This window comes from Penicillium daleae (genome assembly GCF_028827525.1).
Source record: "Penicillium daleae strain IBT 16125 chromosome Unknown utg000009l_segment0_segment0, whole genome shotgun sequence".
NCBI lineage: Eukaryota > Fungi > Ascomycota > Eurotiomycetes > Eurotiales > Aspergillaceae > Penicillium > Penicillium daleae.
The window spans coordinates 3,376,387-3,398,800 of NW_026623157.1; the positions used below are offsets into that span (position 1 = coordinate 3,376,387).

General features: G+C 50.2%; 9 protein-coding genes across 9 annotated transcripts; 3 read left to right on the plus strand and 6 right to left on the minus strand.

The window, feature by feature from the left end:
- Window positions 1-391: 391 nt before the first annotated feature.
- N7458_012372 (uncharacterized protein) lies at window positions 392-1,325 on the plus strand (the record flags this gene model as incomplete). Its single annotated transcript, XM_056915754.1, has 3 exons — window positions 392-560; window positions 646-691; window positions 770-1,325. 3 exons carry the CDS (start codon window positions 392-394, stop codon window positions 1,323-1,325), a joined length of 771 nt encoding a protein of 256 aa, XP_056760508.1.
- Window positions 1,326-5,248: 3,923 nt separating this feature from the next.
- N7458_012373 (CapA family protein) lies at window positions 5,249-6,550 on the minus strand (the record flags this gene model as incomplete). The annotated part of the gene is made up of 1 exon (XM_056915755.1): window positions 5,249-6,550. One exon carries the CDS (start codon window positions 6,548-6,550, stop codon window positions 5,249-5,251), a length of 1,302 nt encoding a protein of 433 aa, XP_056760509.1.
- A 483-nt stretch (window positions 6,551-7,033) lies between these two features.
- Window positions 7,034-8,711, minus strand: sreA (siderophore transcription factor SreA; the record flags this gene model as incomplete). The annotated part of the gene is made up of 3 exons (XM_056915756.1): window positions 7,034-7,773; window positions 7,839-8,362; window positions 8,422-8,711. The coding sequence occupies 3 exons, from the start codon at window positions 8,709-8,711 to the stop codon at window positions 7,034-7,036; spliced, it is 1,554 nt and encodes a 517-aa protein (XP_056760510.1).
- Window positions 8,712-11,204: 2,493 nt separating this feature from the next.
- Window positions 11,205-11,845, minus strand: N7458_012375 (TVP15 family protein; the record flags this gene model as incomplete). Its single annotated transcript, XM_056915757.1, has 4 exons — window positions 11,205-11,377; window positions 11,460-11,549; window positions 11,622-11,737; window positions 11,826-11,845. The coding sequence occupies 4 exons, from the start codon at window positions 11,843-11,845 to the stop codon at window positions 11,205-11,207; spliced, it is 399 nt and encodes a 132-aa protein (XP_056760511.1).
- Window positions 11,846-12,664: 819 nt separating this feature from the next.
- Window positions 12,665-13,403, minus strand: N7458_012376 (uncharacterized protein; the record flags this gene model as incomplete). The annotated part of the gene is made up of 2 exons (XM_056915758.1): window positions 12,665-12,978; window positions 13,046-13,403. The coding sequence occupies 2 exons, from the start codon at window positions 13,401-13,403 to the stop codon at window positions 12,665-12,667; spliced, it is 672 nt and encodes a 223-aa protein (XP_056760512.1).
- Window positions 13,404-13,658: 255 nt separating this feature from the next.
- On the minus strand, window positions 13,659-15,055 carry N7458_012377 (FAD-dependent oxidoreductase; the record flags this gene model as incomplete). The annotated part of the gene is made up of 5 exons (XM_056915759.1): window positions 13,659-14,002; window positions 14,059-14,434; window positions 14,497-14,758; window positions 14,817-14,954; window positions 15,030-15,055. 5 exons carry the CDS (start codon window positions 15,053-15,055, stop codon window positions 13,659-13,661), a joined length of 1,146 nt encoding a protein of 381 aa, XP_056760513.1.
- A 1,356-nt stretch (window positions 15,056-16,411) lies between these two features.
- On the plus strand, window positions 16,412-18,155 carry N7458_012378 (OTU domain-containing protein; the record flags this gene model as incomplete). The annotated part of the gene is made up of 3 exons (XM_056915760.1): window positions 16,412-16,655; window positions 16,753-17,165; window positions 17,220-18,155. The coding sequence occupies 3 exons, from the start codon at window positions 16,412-16,414 to the stop codon at window positions 18,153-18,155; spliced, it is 1,593 nt and encodes a 530-aa protein (XP_056760514.1).
- Window positions 18,156-18,943: 788 nt separating this feature from the next.
- Window positions 18,944-19,831, minus strand: N7458_012379 (type 1 glutamine amidotransferase; the record flags this gene model as incomplete). Its single annotated transcript, XM_056915761.1, has 4 exons — window positions 18,944-19,234; window positions 19,297-19,523; window positions 19,590-19,720; window positions 19,800-19,831. 4 exons carry the CDS (start codon window positions 19,829-19,831, stop codon window positions 18,944-18,946), a joined length of 681 nt encoding a protein of 226 aa, XP_056760515.1.
- Window positions 19,832-20,453: 622 nt separating this feature from the next.
- On the plus strand, window positions 20,454-22,348 carry N7458_012380 (putative MFS multidrug transporter; the record flags this gene model as incomplete). Its single annotated transcript, XM_056915762.1, has 2 exons — window positions 20,454-22,161; window positions 22,221-22,348. The coding sequence occupies 2 exons, from the start codon at window positions 20,454-20,456 to the stop codon at window positions 22,346-22,348; spliced, it is 1,836 nt and encodes a 611-aa protein (XP_056760516.1).
- Between the last annotated feature and the right edge of the window lie 66 nt (window positions 22,349-22,414).

Consider the following 22,414-nt stretch of genomic DNA (forward strand, 5'->3'; position numbering starts at 1 on the left):
CATTCATGAAACCATGTAGCTTCAAAGTCGATACCCTAAAAGGAAGGCGATCAGACGGCAAGTTAGTGCATCTAGGGTCCTAACGCTAAGCCTCTGGTGTGCCATGTGATTCGCCCATGATTAGTTCGTTCTATTAGCCTAATCGTAACCCACGCGGACGAAGGGAGTTGAGCAGATTTTATCTCTCCTAGGTCTTTCACTTGCATATTTAGCGTCTCGGGAGCGACTGACCTACCTGCGAATCCCTGCAAGTAATTTTCGAAGGCTCAATACCGCGATGATCGTACTTTTGCCAGCTGTTTACCCCTTTTCATTTTGTGCTTAGATATATGCCGAAAACCCGTGGGCATTTTGCTCAACTCTCCGCAATGATTGAAACAACATCTACAACATGTCAGCAGCGGCGGCTGTTATTCCATTGACGACTACATTCACCCCACCCTCCTCGTGCTTTGTTATCAATGCTGTCGAAACATTCTCCGAATACAGTGCTTCTGGGGGCAGCGATGTGAGCACTGCTAGTATCTATTACACAGAAGGGCCCACGACCAGTGCCCTCAGTGTGTTCCATCCGGTTGGAGTTCAAGTTCTTTTTTTCGCCGGGCCTATGTCCCAGCGGCTATGTCATTGCATTCAATTCCTCAGTCATTATCAATACCATTACAGAAACTCGCGCATCATGTTGTCCTACGTAAGTGACGCGTATTATATATCTGCTTCGGTCATACTTGCAAGCGAAACTCGGAGCTAATTTAATGACAATTGACAGACAACTGAACGCGGATCCCAGCCAAACAGGGGCACTCTGCCAAGGCTATGCAGTCGATCAAGAAGGAAATATCGAGGGAGTACTTTATGCAAAGGCTGTTTCTATTCGGTGGCAGTCAACGGACTTCGTCTTAACTCCCATCACTACGACTTCCACGACAACGCCCACGGCTGCTACTACGAACACGAAGTCAACCTCCGCCAGTTTGCCTGAAGTACCAGCGAAAACACACTTAGGGTTGACAACAGGAGCGAAAGCAGGAATCGGAGTGGGTGTTACTCTTGGCGTAATTCTTGGTCTCGGCGCAGCTCTGGGATTCTTTTACTTCCGACGCAAAAGACGCGACAGTCCGCCGCGGGGTTCGGACGAGGCGGAGAATGTGACGGGGGCTGATAGCACGAGCAAACCTAAAATCATGACGGAAGTCAGTGCAGCTCCTGATCAGCAGCTTGCTGAGCTGCCCACACCGACATATTTCATAACCGAGCTGCCTGCGACTGATTTCAGCTCTCAGGGACAGAAGCCTGCAGAACTTATTGGGCATGTTGAACACTAGAAGTGTTATTGTCAATGTTTGCCAGGGTAGTGGAGGCATGATCATTACGGAAGAATTGGGTCTATTTCTGGACTGAGTGGAGTTCATATTTGTTTATCAACATTCTACGCATTAATCTCTTGTTCGAAGTTAGATATACTGTAAGTTACTCTATTTAAACCGACTATACTTCATCATTCCAGCTCAAAGTGTGTCTTTCTAGGAAGATTGAGGCCGCCGGTGGCCCTTTTAGATCGTACCACATATTGCTACCTTACCTGTACTGGTGTTCTTATATTTTACGCCTAGGGGTTAAAGACCTTCGTTGATATCCCTGGCAGGAAAAGTCGATACTGATCGTTACTGAGCTAAAGTCGACGCCACGAGATGTCTTTTGCAGTTATAGTGGAAGTGGAACCACTCCCGAGAGACCTACATACTCGAAGCAGTTGAACGCATTTAACCATATTGGAAATCCCAAGTGTCTCAATCACCTATGTGATAGGCGCTCCTCCCCCCTATAGGTGTAGGATACTATCACCGTCTAGGTGATGAAAAGTTATATCCTAAGAACCCTTTGTATAGTAATGATCACTTGTAAGTTCTTTAAGCTCTCTAGCAAGAATGTTGAGGCGGTACAAGAGGAGAGGAGAAGATATGTGAATTGTATAATCCGCGCAGACGAATTGACCTCCGAAAATCGTCTAACGACTAAGGAGTCGATAGAGAGCTTTGAGGATGCTCGAATTCAAAACGCGAATTCACGGAGTTCTATCGAAGATCATCATCGTACTAGCGAATTTATTCGCTCATGTTTCGGGATGCGTATCGCCAATCTGGCTTAGGGATAGTTATTTTTAATAAGCTCTAATTTTGTTCGATATGTTCTTGTAGTGAATATACCGCCTCCTGCTCAGTGAGAGTTAGGCGATTGTTGATCTTATAGTGCTGGAAAACCATTATATCAATACGTAGACATAAGTTCTCGAAAGCTTTCTAAGTAGAAGAATCTCTAGACACCCTATTAAAATATTGCTCTTGATGTAACCCTTCGAGACTCTAGAACGTTTCGTAGGACAGGAGTGGATATTCCGCAAAATTTGAACCGTCACCACAAGATTAATAACTTCTATTAGATCCTATAAAACCTGCGACTTTAGTTTGATTACTATTGAAATATACTAGTTAGTAGATTTGACGTACTTGGTTCGATGCTGTTTTTTTCAATCTCTCCCTTTTCCGGCTAAAGGCACGTCGTTGCTAGGTATTGATCAAAGCGGGTACAGTCGAAACGCTGGTAACTAGGGTAATTCGTAAATGTTGAAACAGGAGTGGATTCCCTGAGTATTAGGCTGTTCGGTATAATATAGAGATTCTCCGCGTTTACACTACTCTAGAATTTAGGTGAACTCATCCGAATAGTGTCTCCATTCGAACTTTATTCATCCGATAGGCCAAGATCGTAAAGTTCATTATCGCTGATAACTGATTCTGGATTACATAAACCTAATGGCTCGCAATCAGCCATAACAGCGAGTTCTGAAGTTTTAGAGAACTACTAGTAGTTTGGCGTGGTCAATACCGAGTAATGCGGAGATGAAAGTAGATGAAGACAAGTTTTGAAGAGGGTGATGAATATAGACCTGAACTCACAAGACAGGATATTCTATATCTTGAATAATTCCCTTCATCCCTAGAATATAGCTCACTGATAACCACGGCGATGTGGAATTCATGCTCCCGGGACACTCTGAACAATTTGAATAGCCATGACTTCCTGGGACCTGTAAGGGAATATGCAGGTACCTGGTAGGCATTTCATCACACAGGGCATGTCATATCACATGTCAACGGGATGCCTCTGGCACGTCATCAGGAGTACTAGCTGCGTTTTGAGTTCCTAGGAATCTAAGTGAATCTAAATGATGATTCTGAGAGGATTTGTGAAGACAGCTTACAGGCGTCACAGAATGGTATAGAGCTTGATGAGCTCCTAGGACTACCTAGTGCGTTCGTCGGCTAGGGTAGTCTAATCAATTGTCTAGTGGGTTCCCAGGAGCAGTCCCTTTCGGGGGTTTCTCGGCCAAGGGTAGATAGCGGTTATTCAAAACGCGTTCCGGTGCGCGGGCTCTATGTGGAGAGAAGTTGTGCTTCGCCTTTACATCCAGAATATTCTTCTCCTAGTAGAGTTTTGCCTAGGGTAAGACTTGCAATCTCCCGGTGGATTCACGTAATTGCTCTAAGATTTGCACTTCTTCTATGCCTATCCAGGAGACCGTGGAACTAGTAGGCAAAGGTTCCTAGGAGCATATAGGTTTATTGATTGACTGATTGGGTAATTAACGACTAAGCTCTATCGAGGCGCAATGGGTACCAGTAAATCTACCAAAATCAACGCCAGTTTATTGATGCCCATAGTTTTTCACATGGGGGCAATCTAGGTACAAGGGTTTCACTTGGATAGGGCTAGCATGTTGCGTTTTATTAGGGTACCCTACTCAGGGCTATGCTCAGTGAGCAAATCAGAGCCCTCGGTAGGCAGATTAGGGGTGTCCACTAAGCTTACATAATGCTCTGGGATCGGCTCAGGGTGCTCAGAGGCGTGCTCAGTTCTACTCAGTGAGCAAAAGCGGCGAGGGGGTGAGCACCAATCCGGAAAGGGAAAGCCAAGAGGTGGCATAGGAAATCCGGTACATAGGCGGTTAGTCTCGTTCCCCGCTAGGATGGACCCGTCCTCTTCGGAGACCCGTCTAATACCACAATAGCACCAGGCTCTAGTGGCCCTGGTTTAGATATATATAGGGACACGCGTCCCTCCTAGAATAGTGTATTGGGCCTTCTCCGGGAGAGTTATGGTTATAGCCTAGCGGATAATCGTGCCACCTTTATTATACGAAGAGTGTCTTATAATTAAGGCGTTAAGGAGAGATTCTACTCTATAGCAAGACTACGACGAATATAGGAAAATATCCTTGACTAACCCGGTGAAGGACTAGAGCTCGATTTCGATAATAAAAGACTCACTCCAGCAACTGCTTGATATTGCGGTCAACGTTGCGGGACAAAATTTCTATGACGACGATAACGACGAACTCGAGGAAGGCTTTTTGCAGCCCTATTGTGAGAAACTTCTGTGTTGGAAACACGAGTTTGCCTCTGACTTCCCTTTAAGCATTGAATTCCGAGCCCCTCGCACGATCGACAACAGCCTCGTCTTCCGAGGTTGGAACACCGACAGGACTGCAATCGTCGTGAAAGATCCAAATACTCTATCCGAATTCTACGCTTGCCTTGGGTCTCTGCCTTTACAGCACAATCTGCTTAAAGCTCTTTGATATGAAGCCAGTAAAGACTTAGCACGATCAATAGGGAGCATACGAGTATGCTACCTGGATTGCTCGCAGCGTCGCATATTTCTTCCAGAGGCTGACCGAATCCCCCGGTTGTGAAGATCATCCGTCCACTTTGCACGGCGTATGCTCATTTCGAAGAGGGTTCCGTTGAAAGGGATTTCATCGAAGAAGCAGTCCGGCTCATCGAGCAATCTCATCATATGGATCTGGATGTCGGTGAAGTAGATGCACACACAATTCCATCCGTCTCGGAGCCAAGCATGATCTCTCATCCACCCAACGGCACTTCATCTAGACCCTTAGATGCTTCTATCCCAGGTCGAAATGCTGGCCCCGATCTGGGAAATCCATCCAGTCGCCCAGTACACAATAATGCTGAGCGAGTGAACGCATCTACCGATTCTGGGAATACGTCCTTGGGGACAAGTGGGCCATCTTCTCTCAGAAATGCAGCTGCCCCAGCTGCAATTCGACCTCCTCGCGCTAATACAAACTGCCCACCTCTGAATTTTTAGTGCGTACATTAGATATCAAGCAAAGTCCGTATTTTTCTGTTTTCTACCTACGACTCCCTCCTGTCCTTCCGTAGACCTACCCATTTATATCAACAACAATCTGGCCCTGTTCCCCCAATCCCTCTTTCACCCTCGTCCCCAAATCCGCACTAAGCTCCTCTATCCTTTCTGTAACCCACGTATGATCCCTATCCCCTTTGTCAAGCAACATAGCCCTAAACTTCTCAACTCTCGTCGGAAAAATCTCCAATCGATCCAGCACAAGCCCTTTCCCTCTCTCTTTCTCCTTAACAATAACCCTCCACACAGCACTCAAATCATTCCTAAACTCCATACTCACAGCATAATCATCCACAAAATCCCCACAGCCGTAAATAATAACCCCTCCTCGATAAACCTCCACACCCTGCACATGATGCGACGAATGTCCATGCACAATATCAACTTCACACTCGTCGATCAGGAAATGTGCCAACGACCGGATTTTATCCGCCGGATGCCAGCAGTAATTAGGACCCCAGTGTACGGAGAATATCTTCAGTGATGGACGTGCGTCCGGGTCCGGGGCGATATTGTGGTGGTGATGCGCGGTGTGGTGGTATATATCGGATTCATCTTCGTAGCCTGGTTCCACTTGTCCCGCTCTTTCGGGGGGATGGGTTCGTGATCCATTTGATAGGAGCAGAGTTCGGAGACGTGTCCGTGTTGCGGGAGAGTAATCTATTAAATGGAATGCTGGGATGGATCCCCATTCGCGTGGATGGTCCGCGGCGGAATATACATGGATGAGATATCCTGCCCGTTCAGCAGCGTTTTTTTCTTCCGCGGTTGGAAGGGGGGTCTTCTTTGCTCCGTCCACGCGTCTCGTTCTGGTCTCTTGTGTTTGTCGGGGCAGGTATAGCGTGGCAGGTTTGAATGCTTGATCTGGAGACTCGCCAGCGCCTGTGAATGCGATTGCGGCGCGGCGGAGTGTCCATGCTGTCTCGACAAGTCCGTCGTTCCCGAAGTCCAGTGTGTGATTATTGGCGAGACTTGTATAGTCTACGTGCGCGGCGTGCAAGATCGGTGCGAGGTTGGATGGGTGCATGCGGTAGTTGAATACTTTATTTGGCCAGGGGTCGGGTGTGGTCGTTACAGATGTTTCGAGATTGATGAGGAAGAGGTCTGAGGTGCGGAGGAGGGGGAGAGTTGTTCCCCATGGTGAGGAGGGGGTGTAATTGCCGTTTGCGAGGATGGATGGATACATTTTGATGAAGTAGTTGGCGTTGTGGCGATCGTCGTCGCTGTTGACGTGTTCGGGGAAGAGTTGGTCGACGAGACGGCCGAGCATTACGTCGCCGACGAATGATAAGGTGAAAGAGGCAGTAGATTCTGTCATGATCGTTAATGTCATATATGAGCTTAGAGGCTAGGTGTACGGTCGGTCGTCGACAGTCAGGAAGGTTGGAATGGATTTCAAGTCATCATGACATCGAAACCTACCCTCGGGAGCAGCCGAGAACCCAAATATTTAAAGCCCAATCTACAGAGCACAAGACAAGGTAGTCTGAAAGAATAGCAATTCCATTATTTTAGAATACAGTTCATCTCTGCGAACTTTTGGGTAATCAGAAAGTAAGGAAAATAGTAGCACAGTCAGGGATATGACATCCCAGCAAAGCAATTCAGTGGTATCATGTGCAAATCTCCGAGTATTTGCGCCGTGTATCAATGTGGAGACCTCTCCACCGCGAAGAAATAAAACAATAAAAGAAAACCTGGGAAATCTTTGTAGTTTGAATCTCATTACTGTCGTCACAACTTGGACACATTTTTTGGAGCCGGTAAGGATGGCTGACAAATGATCGAGTAGGAGGAAAAATTAACGGCCCATTGCAGCAAGTTCCCGTTCCTTGGCCCGCAGTGCCTCGCGCATCTGCTCAGCTTCACGCTCCAGTTGAGCGCGGCGTTCGGCTGCGGGATCTGAGAACGAGGAGATGCCGGGAAGTTGCTGCGATTGGGATGGTGCAGGCTGCATGGGAGGTTGGAAGGCCTGGGGTCGGCCCAGAGGAGAATCATTGCGTGGATCCGCATGATTCAAAATGGAAGAGATTGAACTCAGGCGGCCTGGAGGCGAGGGGTTGGCAGAGGTCATAATAGGCGGCAACTGATTGGAGCCAGATTCCAGGGTCGTGGGAATAGGAAGACTTTCCGCCTCGGTTTCCGCCAGTGTGCGTTTCTTCGAGAGGATATTTGGAGACACAGATCGGCGGCCGTATTGAGAGACCGGTGAATGACCCAATCGCTCCGGATTGAGAAGGATGGGCAGTCCGTTGTGATGCAAGGGGGCAGGGCTGATATGAAAGCCGGTAAAGTCCACAGGAGGCGGTGCAAATGGTAGCTGCCGAGGGCCATCCATGGGCTCATTGCTCATATATCGATGGTGATCCTGGGCTAGAGCAGCGGGGGATGCTTCAGGAGAGGCCGATGAACCGTTGGATGAGTGAGTAGCAGCCGTGGGAGATTGATCGCGAAGAGCGGGAACCACGCGTTTGCGGCGCTTAATGATGGACTTTTTCATGGTGGTAGGGCGATAGCAACCGTGAAGCTTGTAATACAGACCTGTTGTGTGTTAGCCATAGGCTTGATAAACGGATGAAAGAAACAGGAGGGGAGGCTAGACGTACCACAAGCGTTGCAGATGGGGTGTCCATGCTCATCCCGGCGCCAAAGCGGAGTGACCGTTGTCCCACAATTTTGACAGGCAACCAGCGTGGATGAACCCCCATCAGAAGGTGTAGGCTTAGCCGGTGCCTCCGCTTCTTGAGGTACGGAAGCAGGCTCGGTATCAGGAGCCGAAGTGCGGCCCCAGGAGCCCTGTACGACGCCGGAAGGAGCACGGTTCGCAGCCTTGTAGATACGGTTGTTGTAAGCCGGGCAGCCATCGCATCCCTCTGCACCACCAGTGCCATTGCAACTTCCGCCTCCCGGGCAGGAACCCTTGCAACCACCTCCTGAGGTGCCCGTGGCTTCGGGACGAGAAGCAACCGGGGCGTTTGGTTTATCGGCACCATCCGCACCTTGCTGCATGCGATTTCGTTTCGTAGGGCGAGCGACATTGCGAGCTTTCAAGTAGAGGCCACAGGCGTTGCAAATCATAGCTCCCGTTGGAGAGCGACGCCAGAGAGGAGTGTGTTGTGTCCCGCAATTGCTATACACAGTTCATATTAGTCTAGTCCAGGCAAAGCTCGGGTCGAGATGGTAGCTCACCTGCAGGAGTGTCCCAGAAACGAGGTATCCTTTTGAGCCTTGGGAGACGTTCCATCCCGGTGGTCATTAGAGTGGCCATCCATCAATTGGCTCGGTGCAGAGGGTGGTCCATGATTATTAGGAGGAGGGCTTCCCGAGACTTTAATGCCTGGGCCATTCCCATATTGTGCCAAACGTTCGCGACCCGCCTGTGCAGACGAAATCAGCTGCTGCGCAGCGTCCAAATCCTCCGCCGATGGTTGTTTCGAGGGAGCACCAGGGTCCCGAGGGAACGAGCGTACCGTTTCCATCTGTGGAATAGATCTTAACATAACCACCTCGTCGTCCGGCTGGGGGATGTTGATCGGCCGAGCGTCGGACCAGAAGGAAGGCGGAGAGAGGACGTGGACGAAGAGGAGACGAAGGCGTAGGAGGAGAGAGGTGGTGGAGGTGTTGAGAGATATAGCTCGCTGGCAGAGGAAGGGAATCGCTCAAAAAGAAGTATTCAGGAACGAAACGGCGGAAGCGAGGAGAAGGGGGAGTATGCTTGGTGTGATGTGAGGGCGATGTCGCACCACAGTCGAAAGCCGAATTCACCGTATCACCCACGCCACGAAAGAGCCAAATATCTAAATGTCGGCCAGGGCCTGTTGGAACGCGGCAGACCAGGCGAGCAGATAGATGACTATCAAAGGGGGATCAGAAAACGAAATGGGGTTCCAGGGAGGTAGGTGACGGGGGATGGTAGCAGGAGGAAGCGCAGGAACCAGCGATGGAGTGACAGGCCGATAATCACGGCGATCGGCGTGGGCGTCTGGGTCGAAAGGAGACCGCCGCAGGTCGATATCAAAAAAAAAAAAAAAAGAGTGTGGCGAGTGGTCTGGGACGGTCAGGTGATGGACGCGACAGCTGACAGCTCAACAGGAACGCCCCGTTGGACTATCTGGAAGAAGAGAAAGGGCCTCTCGGGGTCGCGCTGGTCGACAAAGCTAAAGAGGACTAGGATTGGAGCCAAGTTCGCTAGGGGCCTGCACGATGTTGATCACAGTTTGAGAGGGGGAAGGAGGGAAGAGAGAGTAGCGGAAGGTAGAGGAGAAAGAGGAGGGCGAAAGAGAAGAAGATAAGGAGGAGGTGGGCAGATGGCGTGGTGCGAGGTGATGTGCTCAGCCAAGGTGAAAGGTGAAAGGTGTACTCTGTACAGAGGGGAGGAAGAGAAGAGACGAAGGTCCAAGGAAGAATGAGGAAATTCGCTTATCGACCGTCAGGGAAACCACAAGGCCCAGGGATGACGGGCAAGGAGGTTATCGATCTACGAAGGGGGGACAGATCGACGAGGCTATCAATCTATCGGTCTAATCGCCCAGTGCCGAGGATCGCTATCTCATCTAATCTCTTGGGTCTCTCGTTCTTTCGGGTCTCTCCCATACCCTTCGCATCTCCCTGTAATACAGTGCATCGTAACATGTGGACTTTTTGAGACGGGTATCAGGTTATCCAACTCTCGTCAGGACACTTCCGACGAAATCTCTGTTTCGCGATCGACCAGTTTTTTTTCTTGGACCTTGACTTTCCCCCAGATCACAATGTTGCGCGGGCTCCACCGTAGGCCTGATGAAGTTTAGGGGCGAATCAGAAGGAAACCACCTTCCCAAGAGAGGCGTGGGCGGGTTTTTTTGCTCGGGCAAGCAGATTTGCCGCTCGGCTGATTGGTGGAGGAGGCCCGCGCCAGCCGGTCAGCAGCAATCATTCGCCTCTCGTTGGGCGGCAGTGGCGGACTCCTGGCGAACGGATCCTTAGTCATCGTGGCTTAGTCAGGGTCGACCAGTCCCCGCCCGCGCCAGGAGGCCCGGTATTCGTTAGTAATTGGACCCTCGTTACTCGTCGTTACTCGTTGTGACTCGTTTCTGTAAATCCGCTCGAGCCTCTCACAGCCTTCGGGAATGTCACTCCTCCGTATCCTGGTCGGACTCCTCCGGTCATACCTCAGACCGAGAAGAAACAAAGAGAGGGAAAAAGAAAAGAAAAAAAGTGACAAACTTTACATTGACACTAATCCCGACCGACGGGACAACACATCAAACGATCAAGTCTCCGATAATTCCTGGTTACCTACGACAGTCGTCGTGCGGACTTGGTACTCTGGTCAGGCAATTCATCATTCTCTGGAGAATGATCATTCCCTCACTACTACTGCGACGATGATTACCCTTACGGTGACAACTTCCAGAATCAGCCAATCATAGACCCAGAACTCTCCATTCATAAACACGTTTCCCTGCGTGCCCGAGTCAGGTCGAGGCGACCCTTCAAAAGAGAACTTATAGTACAGAATCTGTCCATGACTTCTCATCCACAGGTATCACAAGAAAAGGAAATGGCAATTCATAGCAAAAGAAAGAAAAAAAAAAAAAAAAGGGGGAAAGTGTAACACTAAATATTCTCAGCTTCTCGCAATGACGTGCAAATCCTTCAAATGGAGTTATGGTGAGGCTGAGGCCAGGACAAGGCACCAAGGCACCAAGGCATCCAGGAACCATTAATCAGTCACATCCACCATTCCACCGAAAGGGGCTCACACGTCATCGCTCTCGTCGTTCATCGTATATCACATCGCAGAATAAAAAAACTTATCCACGAGCAAGTCATGCATCACGAACGAGGTCAAGGCAGCGCAAGACCACCTCTTCCACTGCATAGAGTCCAATCAGTATGAGCTCTGATGCAGTGCTCGGAGGTTCATCCGCTCGGATGCACCACCAATCACATCAGATCAAACCAGATCAAGTCAGATTGCGGTCTTGAATTTAGACCTGCTCAGCACCCCAGCCCTGGTCGGACTCGCGCATGTTGGAAGGGGGCTCAATGGACGGAATGAACTCCAGAACCAGGTAGGCAAGACCGGTGATTCCGACAATCGAAGCGGCAATCTCGCGCAGGACGTGGCCGTGTAGGATGATGCTGCCGACGAAGATGTAGACTGGGACAGGATCAGTTGACATCCCATGCAATCATAGGCAGGGCTTTCAAAGGAAGTCCATGGTTCGAATGGCTTAACTTACAGATACCACGGCCCAGGAAGGAGAAGAGGAACGAAGCGTAGCGGTAGGCGTAATCGGGGACATTGGGGAGGAATTCCAGACCGGCAACAACTGGAAGTCAAGGTTAGCAGCTTGGTCAAAGGCACTGGGGAGCGAGGGGCCAGGAACAACGACAAGACTTACTCAGACCGAAGACAATCACGTATGCGCCGACGATGACGGAGCTCATGGATGGCGGGAAGAACTGGCTGATACCACCCAGCACCATAACCACACCCACCGCGATGTTGACGAGCCGGCTAGACACATGGATTAGCTTGAACTCACCACCTCCGCCTGAGAAAACCAGATGGGATCCGGGGAACGGCAATAACGGCGAAAACATACAAGATGTTAGAGAAGTCCATTTTGATGACGTTTGACGTTATTTCCACTCAAATGCAAGCAATTCTCGGGGCCACAAGGTCAAAGGAGTCGTCCCAGCCACTAGGTAACAGACAACGGAGGACAGGAGGAGCGTGCGAGGTAGAATAGTTCGGAGGAGTATCACTAGTTGCTTTGTTAGTTTATCCGGCACTCTCGCGACAATTGTTTCACTTTAGTTGTCCAGCAATGGTCCCAGCGCTCGGTAGTAGCTGTGGACTCGAGTTCCGGGGGGAACGGAGCGCCAGGAGGCTTCAGCTCGTTCCAGCTCGCTGTGGGGACGAACAGGAGTCAAAGGGAGCGACGTACAAGATATTCGGTTTGATGCAGAGAAGCCAAGAAGCAATGCGCTTTTGAGAAGGCTTGGTTTGAAGCAGAACAGGGGGGCTGATGGAGAGAGAAATGAAAGCGTGGAGCGCAAGTGAGCTGCTTCGTTGTCGCAAGCAGCGGGTCGCCAAGCCGCAATTGGCTGAATCAGCAGGCTTACGGGCGAGACAGCGACGCCGCTGACGTGTCACGTGAGGGGCCATGGGGCGCAACGGAGGTGCTAAGCCGCTTTGGGCCCTTGTTGGCGTGGCCAAGCTCCAGGAAGGGAAGTTGATGGGCTTTTCATTTGCCGGAGGCTAAGGAGGACTGATTGATATGATAGCCATGATTTTAAGAATAGACAGATAGAGTTTGATATGTGCTCATTTTATACACACATTTACTCCTCCTCCCCTCCTCCCATTGAAAGTAGTTTTGTTATTCTTCAGTACTATACAGACTCGAAGCATAGTCTCCAAGCTACCTAGCTAGACCTCTTACATCTCCTCAATCTCATGCTGCTTATGCTCCAATCGAATCTCCGACAACCCATTAGCAAATTTACTCATCCTCACAGGATCCTTCTGCAGATGAGCATATATCGCCTGTACGTCATTTCCTAGTCCAATTTCCTCAGCCGTATGAAGACTCCGGGAATCGACAAAGGGAGCCATGGACGGCCACACACTTTGAACATTATCTAAGAACAATTCTACTCCCAGGTCACCTACTCCCTTGATCTCTTTGATGCGGGATCGAACTTCCTCGCGGTTCTCATGAGCGGCCTCGAGTAGGTTGTTGAGGTCGCCATCTAAGGGTTTGGTATTAGTACTTGGAACTCGTAGAACAGAGAAGATGTCGACACAAGAACTTCGTACCATATCTTGCCAAAACAAAATCAGATAGATTACCTAAATTCGTGGCACACTGCTCGCGATACCGGTTATATCCGACTTGGCTCAATAAATCGGTTCGTTCCTCCCATGAGGTTCCTGAAAGTTTGTCGATGTTGTGATACTCGTTCTCGATCAATCCGGCGACTGTCGACTGGGACAACTCGTGTGAAATCGGTCTTGATTTTACCAGGGCGTCTATTACCATGGCGAGCACGGTATCTGGGGTTGGCTTTGTCCTTAAATCCTCAGCCATCGGAGTGTGAGATAGTGGTAGGCTACCGTAGGAATTGGTAACCATCTCGATCTCGTCGTCGAAATTCTGTTGACGATATTCAGGCATTGTGTTCTGAGTACCTTAGTAACGTGCAGGATGTTGCGTGAGAATTCAGTTGCTGCAGGGATCATCAAGATTGATATGGTGCTAGAAGACTATATTCGCCTCTGGTCATATTGACGTCACTCTTCCAAATCCCTACAACCAAGGATCTCGGTTTTTGACATTGTCTAAAACGTGAAAAGTAGCATACCAATCTATCTAGACATGGATTTCATGTAGATGCATTGTTCTGGCGGATGTAATGACCGTCAAGGTCGCTCAAAGCTTAGCCCGAGTCTTGTTCTGCAGCACCTGCTTAACCAAGGAAACGGCAGTTCCCGCACATCCAAATGAAGCCTGATATCCAAACCCGCCATGACCGTAGTTATGAACGATCTTGACTCCAGCTACCTCATCCTTCTCAACGCGAGGGCCACCCTCTCGCAGAGGTCGCAGGCCAACACCATGGCGAATAATATCCAGACCCTCGATTCCTTGACCCTCCTTGACGAGCTGCGGCGCAATCGCAATCGCGCGTTTCATAATTCGGTTAGCGAGGTTTGGGTCGGGTAGAGGGTCCCAGTTGTGCTTTTGGTAAGAGCCACCAAGAATGGTGCCACCGCCTAGATAGTGTGAGCAGCTACAAGTGACTTGCCAAGGTTCCGAGGATCGATCTTACCTGCGGCACGTGTCATGATGTACAATGCCTCATCTTCGCCATCGTCTGTTCCGGACAGACCGATCATGGGGCCCGGGTCATTGCGAACAACGACAATCTGGCCCCGGGCGGGAAGAAGGTTCTCATCGAGAACGCCACCCAGGAACTTGGACGAGAGACCCGTGCAGTTCACGATGACATCCGCCTTTTGACCCGAGTGGTGCGCATCTGCGGCGTCGGCGATGTGCTTGAAAACGGCTCGTTTGAAGACTGCGCCGTTCTTGGTGCACTGGCCAACTAGCCATGGGAGATAGACCGCAGTGTTGATGCAGACAGAAGTGAAGATTTGGCCGTTGTCAATTTCAGATGCTAGTTGGCTCTCCGGAATGTCTCTGAACTGATGGGTTTTGTCAGTTTGGTGGCTCATGGAAGACATCTGGGATCTGGGATTGAGCATACATCCGGTACCACATCCTTGTACCAGGGGTTCGGCTGCACCAATTCCGAGAACCACTTGCCAGTGGCCGATTCCTGGTCTTTCTTTCGGTTATAGATAATAGCATCTGAGGAAATGATAAGGGCATGTTCATTGATCTCTATGGTGTTGGGGGTCATACCAAGGAAGTGGATGCCGGCCTCGGGGTATTTCTCAGTGATCTCCTTGAGTGCTGGCCAGGTATCTCGTTCCCATGCGTGGTGATTGCTTCCTTGCTTCCCGACCCTAAAGGCATATAGAACTTAGTCGATAGGCGCAACAGGGAGATATGCATTGACCATACGGCATGTAGTTGGCGCCTGCCCATGGGGAAGCATATTCAATGTCATAATCGCCTGGCATATGCTTTGCAAGCACTGTGATCTGGTTGTCAGGATCCTGTGACAGCAAGTAGGCCGTTGTCAGGCCTGAGACTCCAGCCCTGGGAGATGTCAGTTCGAGGTTCGGACATGGAGATGCTCGCTGTACCTCGGCAGCATGAAAGGACGGATCTTACCCCAGAACAACAATCTTGTTAGGCATGGTTGTCTGGTAATTCTCCCTTTGATTGTAGACAGATCTTGCAATGTAATCAGAACTATGTCCGATTAAAACGAACACGGAGGGATACAGGTGACTCAAAGAGCAGCGAAGTGAACACGAGAGCAAAGTAGAGCGGGGTGAGGAGTAAATAGTCTCCGCAACGGTTACTGTATCCACAATCGATTTGATAAGAGAAATGGAGGGCGTCGGGGTAAAGCACCACCACACTGCATCAACACTTGGTTGAGGCGATTGATCTTTTCAGAATGCAGTACTAGGTACCTTGATCAAGTATGGAGTAAATACTACATCTAGGCAGTTTCAACATGTCAATCGACTTGAAAAATGTGATTTTGAACCTCTTCCAATATGCCGTGTCGAATCTCGATGGATTTCGATATTGACTGTATTATCTTCTATAAGACCCGTGCAAGTTACCCATCTATCCTATTTCCCAAATTCTCATCTGGACCATGTACAGACGTTTTCTCAGTCCCCTCGGTTTCAGTCTAAAGGACTCGGAGTATTTGGACGTATGGCCATTGTATCTCAACTGCTATTTGGGGTGGCGGCCGATGAGGCGGTGTGGCGTCAGGCCAATGGCAGCGATTAGAAACAAGAAACGCGCCAAAGTTTTCCTGGTGGAGACGCGGAGGAGAACAGCCTCAAAACAAACTTCCGTACGCCTCCGCATTTTCAAGACCCTTGCGATGGGTTACCTAGAGCATGAGGAGAAGCGAGGGCATACACTTGGAGCTGGAATGGACATTCCTCCTTCCATAATTGAAACTGACCTTCATATCAAGTTCCATACCTCTTAATTGCAGCTGGTCACTCTTGTTCAGCAGAGCGCCTTCTCCGTAAAGTCCCGCGGGTATCCATCTAGGGGTCCACCATATCCCTAGAATGCAATGAATCACATCTGCAACTCGATGCCGCAAATCAGCTCAATTGAGTGAGTACCTGGTGAATATGGGAGTCAGACAAGCTGCACAACCTATCTCTGCCTAAAATATTCTATCACCAAGAAGAATTGGGCCATTGAAAAGATTCAAAGCCCTTCTTTGTTTAGCTCCAGTCAGCGATGTCATAGTAGGCAAGGACTCACGTGTGACCCAATCATCGCAAGGCAGCGGCCTCACCGCCCCAAACTCGGCAAGTCATCGCTGGACAATCAATTCCATTCCTTTTTCTATTCCATCGCACCCGCAGGGCCTGCTTCACTCTGCGGGCTGTTCGTTGCCTACTACTTCAGTTTTCTTTTGCCTATCTTGCTCCTCCAGCTTCTGCCTCAGTGTCCTCCCATCCACCCTTTTTAAATGACGGACTCGACCCGAGCAGGGCTCCTTTTTCATCATGTCTACCCTCACACACGGTGGCAGAATCGTGCCCATACTTACGACACACGGCCACCAATTCCTCAATTCCACAGCACCCAACCGTTGTTCACCCTCATCGTTCCAGGCGCCGCTGCTGGCACAGCGGACGCATTCAATCATGGATCGTGATGACAGTGTTGATCCCTCTAACTGGGAGGAATATCTCCAGATGCCGAGCCTGAAGGAACGCGGGCTGTTTGCATATCCAACTAAAGGCGATGGTAAGGAAAGCATTCAAGTTGATTTGCACAGCTTACTGCGGTCACGAACAAGCTGTTCAGCCCCAATCTAGAACATTTCTAACGCGTCATCTCACAGGAAACTGCATGTATTACTCCCTTTCCGACCAACTTTACGGAGATTTCGAACATGGCCATGAGATTCGGCAGGCCCTCGCCGACCAAATGACCAAGAACAAGGAGTACTTCGTTCAGTTTGTCGTGGTGGAAGGCGGCGAGCGTCGCCGCACGAAGCGGGCAGCTGCATCGGCCTACGGAACTCGTTCGGCTGAACTGGCCGTGCCATCAGAGGAAGAAACTGAACGCCGGTTTGCTGAATGGGTGGCCACTACCCGCAAGAATGGCGAATGGGGAGGTTCGGAGCAACTCCAGGCTTTTTGCCAGGTGTACATGGTCGATATCAACGTCTACACCTTGGAGGGCGTTCAGACTTTCCGAGATGTGAACGCTCCATATGATGAACCCCGAGACGTGGTTCATGTTGCGTTTCACGTATGTTCATGGTACTTTCCTTCTGACAGTGAATCTTTAAACTAATTGGCACAGAACTTCCGGCACTATTCGTCCGTGCGACCACTAACCGGCACCCACAAGGGCCTGCTTGCTGTGGCACAACCGCAAGCCCTTGAGCGGGCTTCCTCGGAGGCTAAAGAGGAAATGAAAGAAACCCTCATTCCTCATTCAGAAGATCAGGCCCTCGACGTCAAGCCTATCACACCTCCCTCAACCTCCTCACCATCCCCCGACTCGAAGAAGGAAGAATCTCTCATTCCTGATTCAAAAGACCAGGCTTCTGAATCCAAACTGATGACGCCTCCTTTGTCATCCTCCCCATCTTCTGAGTCGGAGAAGGTTGAGAAAGTTGAAACTGAGACCTCAGTTTCCGATCACGGGCCATCTCCTAGTGATCTTACAACCAAGGCCGCCGACGTGGCCGTGGACGTCTTTCCGCCCTGGGACATCAAGACGATCCAGGACGGCCTAGGAGGGCGCTACGATCGTATTACTATCGTCAAAATGCTCGAAAAATGTCGCGGCGATATCGACCGAGCATTTGCCGCTCTCCTCGGCGAAAAGGACGAGGTACCCTCAGAAAAGGTGTCGATTCCAGGGCCCAATTTCAAGCCCAATCTCCAGGCGTCACGGGAGTCCTCCCCGTACAGCGTCGGTAGCAAGCGTTCTGCCGACGACAGTGATGAGTCCGATGGGCAAGCCCCGACTGCCCGACGGACTCGCAACAAGAAGCGCATGGTTTCAAATCTGACCCTGGGCGTTGGGATTTCCTTCCGAGATGACCAAAATGAGTTCGTCTCGCTCAACTTGCATGTGGAACCAGGCGCTAAAGGAGCAGGGAGTGCGAACAAGGTCGAAAAGGCCGAAGCCGCCCAGATAGAGGACAAGGCCAGCCCAAATCAACCGGTGGCAGCCACACCTAAAGGTCCTCGGCGCAGTGGCCGCCTTTCAAAGCCTCGAGCGGCTTGAAGGGCAAGTATCCTAGTGTCCTTCCGCTCTTTCGGTTTACTACTCCATGTGCTTTCGCTATGGATTTCTCTCAAAATTTTCAGCGATTCAAGTCTGCATTGCGATGGCGTTCTTATGTGAATTTTGTGATATGTGATCCTTTTTTCATTGCTCTATGCGCTCATACATGACCCACACGCTACAAGGGGGTCAGGTTGGGGAGGCGTTTGTTTTTTGTTTGTATGCATGGGAGGTAGTGCCTGGTGCACTCCTCAAACGGGCTCATGAATGCATATGGCGTGGCGAAGTGCCGGGGTTTTCAATTCTAGCTAGATGTCATCGCGGGTGTCAGCGCAGGGTTCTATCCACCAGTGTGCATAGAAGCACGTTGACGACCTTGTGCTTTATAATTTCGAAAGATCCCATGTTCCACCTCAGGGTGGCCGGATTTCTCTTCAACCGTCTCTTCTCTCACTTGTAGATTTGTAAAAAGAATTTACGAATAGAATAATACAAGGGGGATTACCACGGACTGGTTGTAGTGTACCTCCTCGCCCTGATGCGGTCATTGAGTTGTATGTACCACGTCTGTTAGCATGATTTTCCTTGCGCTTTTATTCTGCAAGAATGAAATATTCCGTTGTACTCCAATGGGAAGTCACATAATGAAGCTCTACTATGCATAGAAGCACTAGCTTACTATCAATGAACCGGTATCTTCCCTGCTTTCATCCTCTACATGTAATTGGTAGCTATATGCAACTCGCCTTCTGTATATACACCCTCCATACGAACTGATCAACCCGCAATTAAGCTTCCAGCAGGAACCTGAGGAAGGTTGCGCCCATAGAAATACCATCGTGCTCATTTCCAACCCTGCTTAGACCCTCCTGTGCTTGGTTCTCACTGAAAAAGCCTACCTCGGTTCGGTTCTTGATGATTTCAATTTCAATCTCCTCATTGAACTCGGGATGTCCTTGAACGGTGATGAACCGGCGAGGGGAGTACATGCCCTGGACAGCGCAGCGTGGCGAGGAGCCGAGGAGAGTGGCCTGCGGAGGGCACTCGAAGACAATGTCCTGGTGCATTTGCTGGATACGCTGTGGGGAGCAGTTAGCTTGATGTCATGAGCTGGATGCCCCTGATATATCGAGATACTTACAAGCTTGTCCATTCCAAATAGCTTTTTTCCTTTGGCTGTCAAGTCCACATCACATACTGCAATCTCCCAGCCCCGATCGTTGCGACCGACCTGGGCACCGAGGGCACGTCCCACGATCTGGTGGCCGAAGCAGATTCCAAGCAAGCGAACACGATCTTGGGCCAGAACGGCCTGGGTGTATTCCACGAGACGGTTGATCCATGGTACATCTTCATATGAATTATACCCTATAATATCCCAGCATTAGCCTCTTTCCTTTCTATTTCAACTGCTGATGATCCTCGAGAACGAACTTGAGCCACTTAGAAGCACGGCATCGATCTCCTCCAGCCGCGGGTATTCAGTCCCGCTCACAATGTCCCATCTCGAGATCTGGAGATCGATTCCCGGATCTAGACGGTCAGGCAGACCGAGAGTCTTCGCACTAGATTTCAATAGAGCAGCAAAGACTCCTCCATATCCTTTGTAACGAGCGTCGGCATGGGGGGAGCGGGGTATCACACTCCAAGACCGCGATCCGCAGTGGAGGGCGCATAATTCCGCGGCGTGGCTAGAGACTTGCAGGGTTACTTGTTGACTTATAGGAGGTACAGCGCGCCCTTCAAGGATGCATGCAGTACGCAGGAGTATGCAGTCGATCGCAGATTAAATCGCTAGCTGGAGAATGCAAGTCGCAAATATAACCAAAATAAATAGAAGAGACCAAAGCTGCCGAGGTCGGTGCATCGTAGCGGAGATCCACATAAACTTTGTAAGGTTATCGTCGTTGCCGGCTCACCTTTTTGACCTTTTGCCACTTACAGATTGCCGAGATCCTAGTCATATTCCGCATGGTCGATGCGTCTGCATATCGATCATTGCGCATCTGCATGAATTCTGACAGCCGATCCTTGATCTGCTCTTCTGGCCTCGAAATTCTGCATGGTGGGGTCGACTCGGTACTTTTAGCGTTGAAGAGTCATTTCTCCCTCAGCCGCATTTTTCTCTTCTCTTCTACTCAACACTCTTCTGCTTTTGTTCGCAGGGACTCGATAACCGGCAAATCACCTCCTTGCGGGGATTTCTGGCTCGCTATAGCTACCTACTCCTGCATAGCTGACCTGAGACAGCCGCCGGCCAATCTGCCCTGACTATAGGTGTCGGAGGAGGCCAGCAACATGTCTGGCCCCGATCTGTCTGAGGGAACTCCGCTTCTGCGAGAATCTCCCACCTACCAAAGCACATCCTATCGCAGTGTGATAAACCATGCGAATGATGTGGAAACAGGCTCATCAAGTAGCGAAGCCGAGAATGAAATTACATTTCCAGTCTTGACCCAAGTCAGTTCGGCGCAACCGAGTCTGGACATCGAGCCGAGCCTGGAGCGATATCCCTCCGCAGGCTCGCGGAGAAAAAGCAATGTCTCTGCTCATGATAGGCACTTGCCTTTCAAGAAAGAATCAGATTATGCCTCCCAATTCATCGGCGTATCCCCCTCGCAGTTCTGGGTGATCTTTTCTGGCATCTTGCTCGGCTACGTGATCGGGTTCTTCGACTCCACATTAATGGCGTCAAGCTATCCGGTGATCACGTCGTATTTCCATGCGGCAAATTCAGCATCGTGGCTATCAACCGCCTTTCTTCTCACATCTACGGCGTTTATGCCCCTTTTCGGGCGCATCTCAGATTCCTTGGGACGGAAACCGGTTTACCTGTTTTCCATTTTTATGTTCTTCGTGACCACAGCATGGTGCGGCCTAGCTCAGAGTATCGGCAGTTTCATCGCTGCCCGGGCTTTCTGTGGATTGGGTGCTGGTGGTGTTTTTTCTATGGGCCAAGTCATCTCGAGTGATCTCGTGCGTCTCGAGTACCGTGGGGTCTACCAGTCATACATCAACTTGAGTCTCGGCATCGGAAGCTGTACTGGTCTGACCTTCGGTGGCCTTCTCTGTGACCGAATTGGCTGGCGTGGTGCATTTCTCATTCAACTGCCATTCATTTTCGTTTACTTTATTGTTTCTGCTGTGACCATTCCAGCAGAGCTTGGAATTAAGTTGGTTGGGTCGGAGCGCATGACAGTTAGACAAGTGATTCGCAATGTCGACTTGACCGGATCATTCTTCTTGGTCTCAGCTGTTACCGCGTTGATCATGGGTTTGAACTTAGGAGGAAATATCTTCCCCTGGACTCATCCCCTGGTGATATCCTCACTGGTCGCGGCGGTTATCTTGGCTATCATACTCGTGCGATATGAGCGCCATGTGCCTCGCGCCGTGCTTCCTGTGGAACTACTGACCAAGGATCCTCGAGCCAGTATTATATTTGGCAACTTCTTCGGATCAGTCTCGGTCAACACGATGATGTTCAATGCTCCATTGTATTTCCAGGCCGTCAAGCTTGCTACCCCCACCGACTCGGGGCTACGCCTGCTGGCTGCAGCTATTGCCGTGACTGCTTCTAGTGTCGGTACTGGATTCCTGATTACCTGGTCGAAACGCCTGAAACCAACCATCATCATTGGTGGTATCAGCATGGTCATCGGAGGGTGTGCTGCTGCTTTGATGAGTATCACCACTCCCGACGCTCTCGCTATGATATGCGTCTCGTTCTCCAGTCTCGGCCAAGGGTTCGCCTTCCCAAGCCTGATGGTTTCCATCCTGGCCACCAGTGAACAAGACGAGCAGGCTGTTACTACTACCACCCTAGGTCTCGCGCGCAATCTAGGCTCCGTGATGGGTGTGTCGATCAGCAGCTGGATCTTGCAGAATACCCTGCTCTATGAACTTGAAAATAAGGTGACGGGCTCGGACAAAGCAGAAATCATCGGTCTCGTGCGCAAGTCCATCCGTGCCATAGCCGACTTGGATCCGTTCCATCAACGACAAGGTTAGTTCACTTTTATACTGACCCCCTGTTATCATGATGAGGTGCTGATGATGGAACAGTCGTCGGAGCATATGCTTTGGCTCTTCGTGTAACATTTCTTTCTGCGGCTGTTTGGGGCACTATCATGTTAGTGCTGCACTCGCGGCTTCGATTGCCCAGACTAGGAAGTAAGACTTCTGAAAATTAGAGACGTATATAGACCTTCGAGTAGTTATGTGCCTAGCCTATTGACTGATGCTTTCCGCATTCGATG